This window comes from Argiope bruennichi, chromosome 3, assembly GCF_947563725.1.
Source record: "Argiope bruennichi chromosome 3, qqArgBrue1.1, whole genome shotgun sequence".
Lineage (NCBI taxonomy): Eukaryota > Metazoa > Arthropoda > Arachnida > Araneae > Araneidae > Argiope > Argiope bruennichi.
The window spans coordinates 87147090-87160270 of NC_079153.1; the positions used below are offsets into that span (position 1 = coordinate 87147090).

At 28.3% G+C, this 13181-nt stretch overlaps 1 protein-coding gene across 1 annotated transcript in view; it reads right to left on the reverse strand.

Annotated features, from left to right (window-relative positions):
- LOC129963802 (HEAT repeat-containing protein 3-like) overlaps window positions 1-2378 on the reverse strand; it is a 50736-nt gene extending 48358 nt beyond the window's left edge. The window contains exon 1 of the mRNA XM_056078369.1: window positions 2129-2378. Coding sequence (XP_055934344.1) covers window positions 2129-2275 — 147 coding nt within the window. The 5' untranslated portion in view covers window positions 2276-2378. The remainder of the gene's footprint in view (window positions 1-2128) is intronic.
- Window positions 2379-13181: the final 10803 nt, after the last annotated feature.

Here is a 13181-nt window from a genome sequence, read left to right on the forward strand (position 1 = left end):
AACAAAGTATATTATTCTGCTTTCATGCTCCTATCTTGAAATTCCTTTACAACACTCTTTGTTGGTTGCCTTAGATTTCCTTTATTGATAATGTCTGAAAATTATCAAGTGAATGTTTTATAAAATTTTATGCTTCCTGCTATTAATACCATGCACAAAATACAAGAAATGCAAGTAAGGAGAGTAGTAATCAAACAGAAATACATCGAATAGTCTTGAAGTCATCTGAAGTGAAAATAATATACATAATCTTTATAAATTTGACAGATAAATAAAAAGCATAAAAAACAGAACAAAGCAGAAATCTGTTAATAACAAATTTTAGAAACAATAACTATATTGATAATAATATTATCAATATAGTAAATATCATACTATTTATTAAATTTTTTAGGCATTTTATGGATAATAAGAATATTTATTATATATTAATTAATTTGATTTCATAACATAAAAAAGAATACATTACAAAATATTTTAATTGTGCTTCTCTTTACCATTGGCAAACAGAGCAACAAAAGAAAAGCAATATCAACAATCAATTTATATTAGATATTTATTTGCATGAGGTATTAGGAATAAAAGCTAAATACTGTATAATGTTACAATAAATATCTGCACATTATTTGCTTCCCCCCCCCCTATTTTCTCATGTATGAAATATACCAAGAGAAAATATTATAATTGTAAAAAAATTCAAACATAATATTTTGATGAATTTCCAAGTTTCAGACCTTCTTGAATTGGAAAAACAAATTTTTGGAATTATGTCTATCTGTCTGAAATAAGTGGAAAGAATTTCTGTACATAGCCCATACTCCAAATTCATTGATTATTACCATATTTTGAACAAAATCTATTCACAAGAAATCCGTCTATCCAGGTACAAAAGAACACAACAAAATGTAAAAGGCTAGTTGAATAAAATTCAGTATAAAACCTAAACATGTAAAATATAGAACTAGTATCAAATTTTGAGCCAGATCTGATAATTGGTTCACCAACTGTCTGTATTTTCACAAGTATGTAAACATGATAACTCAACAACATTTGGATAAATACATTAAGCATCAAAAGTATAAACTTTATCAGATTTTGACCAAACCTCTCCAAGAGTTAACCATCTGGTCGTCTGTACTTATCCATGCGTGCAAACTCGATTATTCAAAAATGCATCAACTTAGAGAAATACAATTTAATATCTAAAATGTAAGCATCAAATTTTGAACCAAATTAAAAAAGGACTGACCGCTGTTAGGCAGTATATTCTCATACATATTAATGTGGCTAAGTTATAATGTGCAATTTTTATACATCTAATACAATCCATTATAATTTAGCTATACAAAATATGGTGTGTAGTCTTGCTAGTACAATAAAAAAAATTATTAATGCTACACAGCTAGATTTTTTATTAAAATTGCCTTTTTTTTTAATGTTTTTTATCATACAACGGTCAAAAGCAATTGTCTAATTGCTATAATAGCAAAGAAGTGCAGATGATGATTGCATACTAAGAATGGAAAAAGAAGAAAATACAAAATAAATAAGACCCAAAGAAACCCAATCATTTTCAACTTACAAATGTTTTCGATTTCTGTGAGAATAGTCAACTATAAATGATGAAATTTTCGTGAAATATACAAAATTCTAAACATTTTTGGTGATTAATCTGACTTATCACTTCTCTTACAAGCACTGAATTACTTTACTTGACTATAAAGGGCTGTAAAGCTTAACTACAACTTATTTATTAAAGGGTAACACTTTCCCATGCTGCAGTCAAGAACCTCTGCTTAATACCCTGAAGAAAAGATTGAGATTTTTATTAATTACTTAAATATATCTTTATCTTGTAAAATTTAATTTATTAAGTGTCCTATTTTTTATAGCAACTACACCTCATTTTAAATAATAAACAATTCACAATATAAACATTTAAATTACTTTTCAGCACATATAAAATCTAATCTCAACTTTAGTGCAGTTACTGTGTCATTCCTTCGATGCTTATACGAGCAATATCTAAATAAAACGCAGAAACAAAATCTTTAACAATTTAAAACTGCACTTCAAGAAAAATGTGTGTTTTTTTATCGATTAAAAAAAGTAAAGATCATGAATTTACCTTTTCTTTAACCGATTCAATAAAACCGGCATCGATATTTTCTGTAGTTAGAAATTCGTCTAAACCGAATTCCATTTCTTTTACACTAGGTAAACCAACTGGGTTAACCTGCTTACATTTATATTTCTTATTTTTAACTTTCCCCATATTAATTTATTAAAAATTAAAAGATTTATTGGCTACAAACAAGATTTTAATTGCTCTAATTAATGCTACATGAAAAACACATGGCAAATTTTACGTGTTTATGATGGTGCGTGTTGCCAATAGTAGTAAAAACTTCTAACAAATCTTTTTAAATGAGGCTTTACACTAAAACCTTTTAAATATTTCCTTATTAATGAAATATAGTGTTATTACAAATTATGATATTGTAAAGAAAAATTAATTAAAGATAATAGAATTAATATTAAGAAAACGTGATACCTTTTCCTCACATTTAGTTCTCCGTAAGATAGACATCACTTTACGTTGTGAATGCTTGATTGATTCTGAGAGTATGAGCTTCTTAATAAGACCTATTTTCCCCAACAAAGTTTTTTTCCTCTTCATTTTCTTATTTTTGATGAATAGACAGCATAAGCAAAAGTTTTAATGAGCTCTAGTATGCAAAAATTTTGTAATCATTTTTCAAAACAAATCTGAGTAAGGGCTTTAATTTTATTTTATTTCACATCAAAATACAAAACCGTCACTACATCGTTTATTAACATACAAATTAATCCCATTCCACAAGCGCCGCTATGGTTAACAATAGAGTGCATAAATACTTTAGGCCTAAATCACATAAAATTTAATTTTTTAAAAATTCAAGCAATACAGGCAGACTGCTACTGAGATCACAATTATTAATTTGGGTTGCTGATCAGAGTAAATGCATCATTTTTTTAAGGAATTAATTGTTGAATTGTTCATTTGTACATGTAAGTAAAATATTATGATAAAAATCTATGAATTTGTAGTGTGTCCCAATACTTTTTTGACAGACTGTATATTTAAAATGTATTAGGAAAATCAACTTTACCCATTAACTCTCTGAATTCTTATTTCGTGGTTTTCGTGGGTTGGAAATCTGTCTATTTTCTATTGTATCCGGTGATTTCTTATGGCTAGTGTATTTATCTTTCGTTATTACAGTTGTTGAATTATATTGCTGTATTATAAGATAGCATACAAATAGCAATCCTAATCATTATAACATATTTTACCTTATTTGCAAACATTGCATTTCACTTAGTAGGTAAACAAGTTAGATAACAATTAAATTTTCACTACGATTATTGACTGATCGCATTCCAATGTTTCTCTCCAGGTTTTGTGTACCAAATCAGTATGTATTCTAAAACTCCTATGTGTTTTAACTTATGTATTCCATTAGTAATTTACAACTGTAATCTATCAACCATTAACAGACTTTGAAGTCCAAGTGACGTCATTTTGAATTTTTTTTATTTATTTATTTATTTTCAAAGTATAGCAAGGAAATCGAAATTAATGTTTTTTTTATAAATACTTTATTATATTTCCAAAATCTTTAATTTATCTGAAAATACATTTTTTTAAAATGTTTTTCTGTCCATTTTTCGATTATTTTGATTTCAAAAGAATAAAAAGGTTTCATTTTTCAATATTTTCGTTTTGCTTTTTTAAACATACGTTATAAGTAGTTCCCCAAAATTCAGGCTTTAAATTAATTTAAGTATTAACATATATGAAATTTTGTTACTTAGATATTTTTAAATGTATTTTTCATGCCTATTCATGTTTTGTTTCATTTTTTAATTTATTTTCTCAGTTTTTAGGATCGGGAAACAATTTTTTGATAACAATGGGGATGCTAAATTTATTCCTCCTCCAAAAAAAAAAAAAAAATAGACACTAAAATTTAAAAAAAGGAGAAATTTTGCATTCATAATTAAAATACAACAATTTGCATAGTCAGGATGTAAATTTTATACTTTTAAAATTTACATTTGTTAATTTTATACTTGTTAAAATATTAGATTGAGAAAACAAACAAAAAAATTATATAATGCAAGTGCTAAATATCTTTTAGGATTATTTTCTTTAATATATTGCAAGCTAATTGAGAGAATTTAGTTTACAAAATTATGACAATAGTCATAATAAGAACTTTTTGAGAACAGGGGGGGGGGGGGGAAAGCACGTTGTTTTTAAATCTGATTTGAACGCTTAAATCAAGGAAATTTAAATGAGCTGTTTACAAAACACCTTATTGATCAAATCGATTAATATTAAGTTTTATTCATGTATCTTTTCCGTCAAATCAATAATTTTATATTACATATTCTATTTTCAATAAGTAAAATAAATAAATAAACTTTCAGTCTTTTGTCGTTACACATTATACCAGAGAAATGATATAACATAACACTTGTAGTTGGCAAGAAACATTTTAACTTCGGTATTTTGATCCAACAATTTAAAATGGATTTTTTTAAGTTTTAAAGAATAGAAAACAGAAAAATATTTCATCTTTGGTAATTTAAGACATCTTTTCATGCTTCATATTGAAGATCCTCATCATTAATTACATTTTCTGTGTTATAGGGTAATTAGCTGTGTAGGACTCTTTGTATTATCTTACATTTCGGTTGATTACAGGGTTTTACTTACATACTTTCTTAGAAATCTCTCAAATAATATAAATAATTTTTTTTTAATATCAAGAACGTATTAATTTTCTATTTGCCTATTTAATTAGCACTTTCTACGAAATATAGATTCTTGAAGTTTCATAATATAACCATTTTTCAGAGGTTTGATCATATTTTAACAAATATAACGAATCTCTCAACAATTTAAGCTAAACATTTGGGGATTTTTTAAAAATTCTTTTTATGTAATATTTTTGTATTCTTATAAAAACAAATTCATCATCATTAAAGGCTTAAAAAGCTTTTACAGTCACTTTTTTTTCTTAATTGTGCTGCAAATTTCAATAATTGCTGGATTCCTGAATTTTCTATCTAGCTTAGCGTAGAATTCACATTTTGGTGGCTTTTGTCCTATTTCTTACACAATTGAGCTTCTATGATATTGATATTGATTCTATGATATTGATATTGACATCCAGAAGTTAAAGCTGGTTTGTAAGACCACCAAAATAAATTACCAGTTCTATTCTGTTCTTTTTTTTTTTTTTTTTTTAGAAATCTATTTGTCAATTTGCGTTAAGCTAATTTAACGCTAGCACAGTTTTTTTTTTTTTTTTTACTTTCTTGTATATATATACGAAGTACAGAGTAGGGCTGTGCCGATTTTCAATTTATTGAAAAAAAAATCGATTTTCCTATGTCGATTTTCAAAAAATATCAATATAACGACATCGTGATCTTGAATAACAATTCACGATGAATTGCGATACAATAAATCGATATCCACAATTAATTTTCGTTTTCGATTTCTTTTTTTTTTTTTTTTTTTTTTTTTTTTGGTTACCGGTTAGTATTTATTTTTGATGCTCTGCATTCTTTTTCACTTTCATACATAATTTTTGTTAATATTTCTATAAATTTTGTCATGTTTTAATATATAAAAATACTTGTTTTAAGCAAGTCATTTTGGAAAAAATTGCTTTCTGTTCCCTAATGAAGTGATACAATTATGGAAAAATAATTGCAGTTATCAGAAGGTTGCTGACTGTCCTTCATTTAATCGTTAAACATTCATCTTCAAAAATAAAAGCAAAAAAGATTAATTCAGTTTAAATGCACAATTTTATTCGCAGCTCACATTTTTACACTCAGACGTACCCACGTAAAAAAAAAAAAAAAAAAAAAAAAAAAAAAAAAAAAAAAAAAAAATTGTCCCTGCTTTGGCATTGACACACTTTATTAAAGGGATTTTAACAGAATTAGTTTTAATCAAAAGAAAGCAAATATTTTTATTATATAAATTGAAACTTCATTTTATTTGGAGTCGTTCTAATCAGTTCCATATGTTAAGAGTTGCTATTTATAACTTATAATAGCTATAAATAAATAATGATATCATGTATATCGAAAAATATCGATATGTGTTGGACGATATATCGCGATGATGAAGTTCGGTCATCGCCCAGCCCTAGTACATAGGAAATATTGTAATCATAAAAAAAAAGTCGGAATCTAGATGGAGGCGAATTTCCATGTTTCAGACCTCCTGGAGTTCAAAGACACATTTCTAGAATTATGTGTAGTGAATAGCTTATAAGCCAGTTTACAGCTGAGCTACCCGAGCAATTGCCTTTGTATCGTGGTCATGTTACTGGACTGCGAACCAGATGGTCCCAGGTTCTATCCTCGCTTGTCGCAAATCCACCACATATGTTTATCTGTTTGAGAATATGATAACAAAAGAATTCTTTGAACTAGATGGATGAAATTTGGTATATGGACTTACGACCAAATTTGTAGAATTCTGTCAAATTTTGAATGATGAAATTCTTTCTCAGAAAGTGTGTCTATCTAGCTGTTCAAGTACAAGGGAACTCGATAATAATAAAAATGCAAGAAGCTGGGTAGATAAGATTAAGTACTCAGGTTTACAATTTAAAATACAAATTTTTATAAAATTTCGAAATAAAACGAATGGCTTCTGTCAGACTACACTTTCTCATGGACGGAAACACAATAGTTCATAAACGCTATGGCTTAAATCAATGAAATTCGATTTGTTATCTTGTGACTACAACTGTAATTTCGTGCCAAATTTTGGTGTCAATCGATTGAAAAAAGGCATCCAAAATACATATTCTCACAATAGATTCAGTAAAAAAGCTAGATTCATGCTAATGATTTATACTTTGTAATTATCTTTTATCAATATCATGCAAGATATTCACGGTTTTACCCAAGATCCGCAATTTTATATGGGTGGGGGTGGGGGGATTTTTTGGACGGTATGCTGGGAAGTTTTGGGGAATCACTCTTGCTGATTCCAAAAAAGTTTCTTGAGTCTTTCGCATCAAATCTTTTTTTGAAGCAAAACTATTACGATGTATGCAACCCATTACACGAGTATGCACAAAAAGTCCTTTTAGTATCTGCTCTTTGAAAATGTCTCTATAATATAGGGTGTTCATTAATTATTGTCGGGGTTTCCGTACCTCATAACTTTCGAATAAAAAATATTACGCAAAAACCGATTACATATGCGTAAATTAAAACTCAAAGAATTTTATTAATGATATTAAAATGTAAAGCTTGCACAATTTGCACTTTGTAGGCATTCAGTTGAAGGCGGTTATGGAGAACGTTCCATATCGTCGTATGTGCTCGGTCTTCCCGCTCCCTTTCGGTGTAGAACGCTACCAGTTTCCTGAAATTGTGTTAACCAGCGTCTGATAGAATTATCCGAAGGAGGATCTTTCTTGTACGTGGTCCTGAAGCGACGTTGAGTAGTTATGACTGATTTAGTTTCAAAAAACCACAATACACACATTGCTTTTTCTTGCACGGTCGCCATTTTTATTTATGACGTCATAATTACCCAGACTGCAAATGCGCTAAGATCGCATTGTTGCCACGTAAAATTCTTTGAGTTGTAATTTACGAATACGTAATCGGTTTTTGTGTAATATTTTTTATTTGAAAGTTATGAGGTACGGAAACCCCGACAATAATTAATAAACACCCTATATTATCTATGTATTATAAAAAACATGCCCCACTTTCAGGGCTCAATTTTTAGCAAGAAAAAAAGTTTCTTTTACTCTTTAAAATACGACATTTAATAATTATAAACATTTAACGTGACTGTTACAGTTGTATTATTTGCTGTCTCAAGGTTTTATCAAGCTCCTAATAAATAAAATATGAAGTTCATAAGCTCTTCATGAGACTACTAAAGTATGTTTTACGTGTTCCATCAAGTTCGCTGCAGATGAATTTTGCAGATTCCCTGTAGAAAGCGAATTGCATGCATGGATAAATCCTGTCTATGTATGACAGTGTGTTTATAAAGATAATTGGAGCAAAAAATCAGATATTATTATTCTATAATTAAATTCAGGATATACAAATCTTTGCATGTTGCACAGAAATGACTTTGAGAGATTAAATTTTTTGAATTTTCTATAGATAAAAACCTTCCGTTGATTCTCTCTCTCTCTCTCAAACACACACACACACAATTTTGAATATTAAAATGTTCTGCTGAAGGTAAATCATCAAAAACTCTCTGTTATGCTGTGTTATTTTTGTTAAAAAAAAAATCTAGTAATTTGGTTTTATGAAACTCATTACGTGATTGAAACAGTATTTTTGATTTTTTTTTGACAATTGATTTAAAGGAAATTATCTTTAATAATTTAATTTCAAGATGCTTTAATTTAATAAATTTTTGAAAAGACCACCCCCTCTGGCTTTATAAATTAAACAGTTTCATATTTTAACATTTTTTATATTTTAACAATTAGTTATCATTATTTTTATCTACTATTTTTCGTACTTCTGTCCTCCTTTCTAGGTTTTTTTTTCCAATTATCTGGGTAAAACAGCCAATAATCACTGATTTGATTCTTTGTTTATTACTTGCTTCTATTTACAATTAGCATCGTGGAGTTATTTAATTTGGGTTCAAAATGCTCTAGGTTTTCTTTTCATTTCAATGATTTGACTTATGAAAATTATACAGTTTCTGATTGGTTTACCAATAAATTAATTAATTATTCGTTAAAATCAGGTTTGACTTGACGAATGATAGTATTATGTTCTCTCTCTCTTTTCTTTTATCTGTAATTACCTTATTATAAGCTTTCTTTCTGAGGAAAAACGATGCAGATACGGTAATTAACAATAATAATTGCAGTCTTGTTTCAGTTCTGATTGCATAATTAACTTTACATAAGAAAAACAAATATCACCATCTATCACTAAAAATTTGATCTTTTTTACTCCTTGATTGGTTTGTAGAATTGTTCTAATGACTTCGCTTAAGTGAGACAAGAAGAAATCGAATTGAAAAAAAAAGTACATATGTATTACCAGTATGTCTGCAATTAATCGCCAAAGATGTCTTGTTTATAGCAACCAACGATTAATAACCAAAGATGTCATGTTAGTCTGCTGACTATGTTCGTTAATCAGATACGATTCAACACTGGAACCAAGTTCACCAATGGCATGCAGTTAATACATAAGCGAAAAAAAAAAAGAAAAAAAAATGGACACTTGTTTGAAACCTTATAGCATGATAATGTTTTAGATTCAGTTCGTCTATCTTTATGCTATTTCTAATATTTATTCCTAATTATATATCAACGATAAAGTGAACGCTGAAAAAAATACATTCAACACCGTCGCACCGTGCGTGAATCAATAAATCGACTTCTTAAACAACAACAACAAAAAAAAAAAAAAAAAAAAAGAAATTGAAAATAAATTTAGAAGTATTTCGAAAATTTAATTAAAATTAGAGAAAAAAAAAATAGAATGAAAAGAAAATTATCATCACTACAGAATTATATTTGGAATTTTAAAGTGGTTTAAAAATGGTTTTTCGCAAGAGTATGCTTTAAGGTTATTTTAAAATTTTAATTTACTTAAAAGTTTTATTAATTTTTAAAAAATAATAAAAGATTAAATTATCAAGATATTATCGAATTCAATATTTCATAATTAATAATAGTGTATTCTTTACAATATTATGCATTTACATTTACGAAAGTGTATTCAGTAACTTATAAACGTGATTAATATATATAATGTTAAAATCTATGCTAATGTTTTTTATTATATATTATCTTGTATTATAACATATTATATATATAGATTTTACATAAACTCCGAAGAGTAGACACTAAAATTCTTCCTGGTGAAATCAGCTAATTTGTTGTATTTTCTTTAACCAGTTAACTATTTTTGACGAGTATACTCGTCATGAAAAAATTGCAACATTTTATGTTATGACGAGTTTATTCGTCAGGAGTGAAAAGAAGGAAGTTTAATTACACTTTCAGTGAAATCTTAAACATATTCCTAAATTTCACGATGTTTAAAATATTTTGAGGCCAAGTTGAAATCAAAGGAAAAAATAAAAGATTATTATGCCATGCTTTGCTCAATATATTTCTCTAACAGCAAATTAAAATAATAAATTATTTTTTTATGTTTCTTTTTGTTTTGGGCAAAACTCAAAGAAGGCAAGTTTTTCTGTCCATCTATTTCCATTTGAATTCCATACTTCCAAAATGTAACTAACTAGATGGATGGAATTCTTGATATGGTATTTCCAAAACATTCGTGGATATGTATATGAAATTTATTGCACAATTCCAAGATGCAGAATATTAGTTTTTTTTTTATTTAGCATGATCTTATTCGTTCGAGAGGAGCACCTTAAATTTGGGAATGAAAAGCTGCCAGATAAGTAAATGAATTCTCACTTCAGATGTAATAAAGGATCCGTAACATTTGGAGGCCACTTCCCTTTAGGCATTATGGATCAGTTACAGAACCTATATTTAGTATTCAGGTATCCTTATGCTATGACAGGGTAGGGGATATATTTTTTTTATACGTAAAAAAAAAAAAAATGTTGGTTAAAGTAAATAAATAAATATGACTATTGAAATAAAAATAAATAAAAGTCGTTTCATTACAAAATAATTTCAAATTACACATACTCTGTATTTGACGAGTATACTCGTCATCGCTAAGTTTTTGTGATACAATTTAGATACGCATTTCCCGAAGTGGTCGAAATAGTTAACTGATTAATTGCTATGACTTTGAATTTAAAAAAAAACTCCATCAGAATCTTAATAGAATTTGATGGCATAATTCTATAGGAATGGAAATCTTATCCAAGATGGGCTGTATTATTATTTACCTTTTAATCATTTGATTTGGAAAATCGAATTAAGTGTTCTGACAATTTCTGTGTTTCTTCTGATACAGAAATCAACAGTAATAAGATTCAAAGATAGCAAAAAAAGATAGATGTGTAGGAACGGACAAAATACATGATTCTTGGCTATAGACTCAAAATCTCAAGAATTTTTCTGACACTTTTTTAATCTAAACATGCTTTAAAGGAGTGAGGGAGGGGGGCAATATCATGATCTTTGGATTTGCTACACATGAAAATTAAGGGTAGTAGAATAATTGTTCCTCGCTACATCTTCTGAAAAAAAAAATGTACAGAAATAAACAGAAAACATATTTCGATAGGCACTCTTTATTTGGACACACATGTTGAAATCAATAATTCCGTTGCATGCGTTTCACGATTATTCAACATCTGAGCACATAATCGCATTCTTCGATACACATGCCGCGAGTTTTACAAAGAATAGGAAATAAATATTCAACAGATCCATATACAACATACAACTTCTATGATACAACATTTCAGGAAGCCCAGTTTAAAAACAAAATATGTACACAAAAGATCATAAATAAAATTCAGTAGTTCGAACTTATGTACAATTTCCCACACAGCTTCCGTAGGAAATTATTTCATGCAGGTGTATAAAAATACACCAGAATGAAGCGAAGGACACTTGCAGTAGCGTAGCACCATGCTTGCAGCAGAAAAGTAACTCTGCAAACATTACTTATGTTACATATGAGTACACATTAGCTTTTGCTTGTTGAGATGAATAAATTTTAAATGAATTAGATTTGAGAACATGGCAATCTCGCCAAATTTGAAAAGTATTAGCTGGTATCTCGCCAAATGTGGCTATCTAGGAACAATTGAACGATCGGCAGCTAAATCATAGGCTTGCGTAAATTTCGCGGAAAAAGTATCATATTCTCAAATCTAATTTTTTTTTCAATGAATGTGGAATAAAATTTTCATTGCATAATATATAGTACAAAATCTGCCAAGAAATCTTAAAAGATGCACTATAACATCAAACAAATTTTAATTTAACTTTTCAATGAATCGACTGGGACAGGGAAATAATAGCATATTATTTATAGAATGGAATATTACTCAAAGCTCCAATGAGTGAATATGTTAAAAACAAATGCATCGTTTAAATAAAGGGAAAATGCATTCTGATATAAGCGGGTGCTGATCCGAAGAATTGCAGTCTTCCACCGGCTTTCGTTATGGAGAAAACTAAAGCAATAACTAGATTATAGCAGTCTTTTAGCCTTTATATCAGTCATTTTATTACCCATTATTTTAATAGAGCTTTCTAATCTATCAGAAAGGTAAATTTACTCCGACATTTCGTCATAAACGGCTGCTGTCATAGAAATAGGTTCAACTCAAGTTTTAGAGAGCGATATTAGGCAGGAATGTACTGAATACCAGTACATTTATTTAGCAACAAATGAAAATTGCATTTCTACCACATTATCGGTACTCAAAAAAAGTGGGGATCCCGTTTCCATGACGATTGCCATTACGGTGACTGTCTGACAGGGCTAATTTCCAATAGATAGAAGTTTTCCAAATCTTCTCCCAGCAGGTTTTTTTTAGTTAGAGTTGAAGATACGGCATTACTGAAACAATAGCTCGCCAAATTTGGTAATCTATTTTAAGTGCCGCAAACAGATACAATGGTAGCCACCATAATTATTAGCAAAAGAATTGCCAATTTGGCAATGGTTCACTATCGTATTTTCGAGTCTTACCGGATTTTCTCACCTTAAATGAAAGCACAGTTTACTTCAACTTTAACTATTATTACCAACCAATACATCATTTACTCAGTCTAAGAAAACTTTCAGCAGATTCTGCATTATGCAAAATAATATCATCTCTACAGCACTTAAACTGATTCTTCTTTTAGATCTTAGTTTTAACAATATTGAGACTGTATTTACAAATTGAGATAAGTACTGAGAATAAGAATTTGTCAGGTAAATGAATTGTAACCACACATAAACGTAATCTTGTAAATATACGAAATAAAAACGAAACAAATATTTTATTACAAAATCGATGCTTAAAACATCTATAAATTAAAATTATAAACAAATTTTTATTCTTAAAAGATAATTAAAAATAAATTATGATTAAAAATTAAGTTCAAATTTAGATAAAACAAAATACAATCATTTTTTTTTTCAATTAAATAGCACTGAAA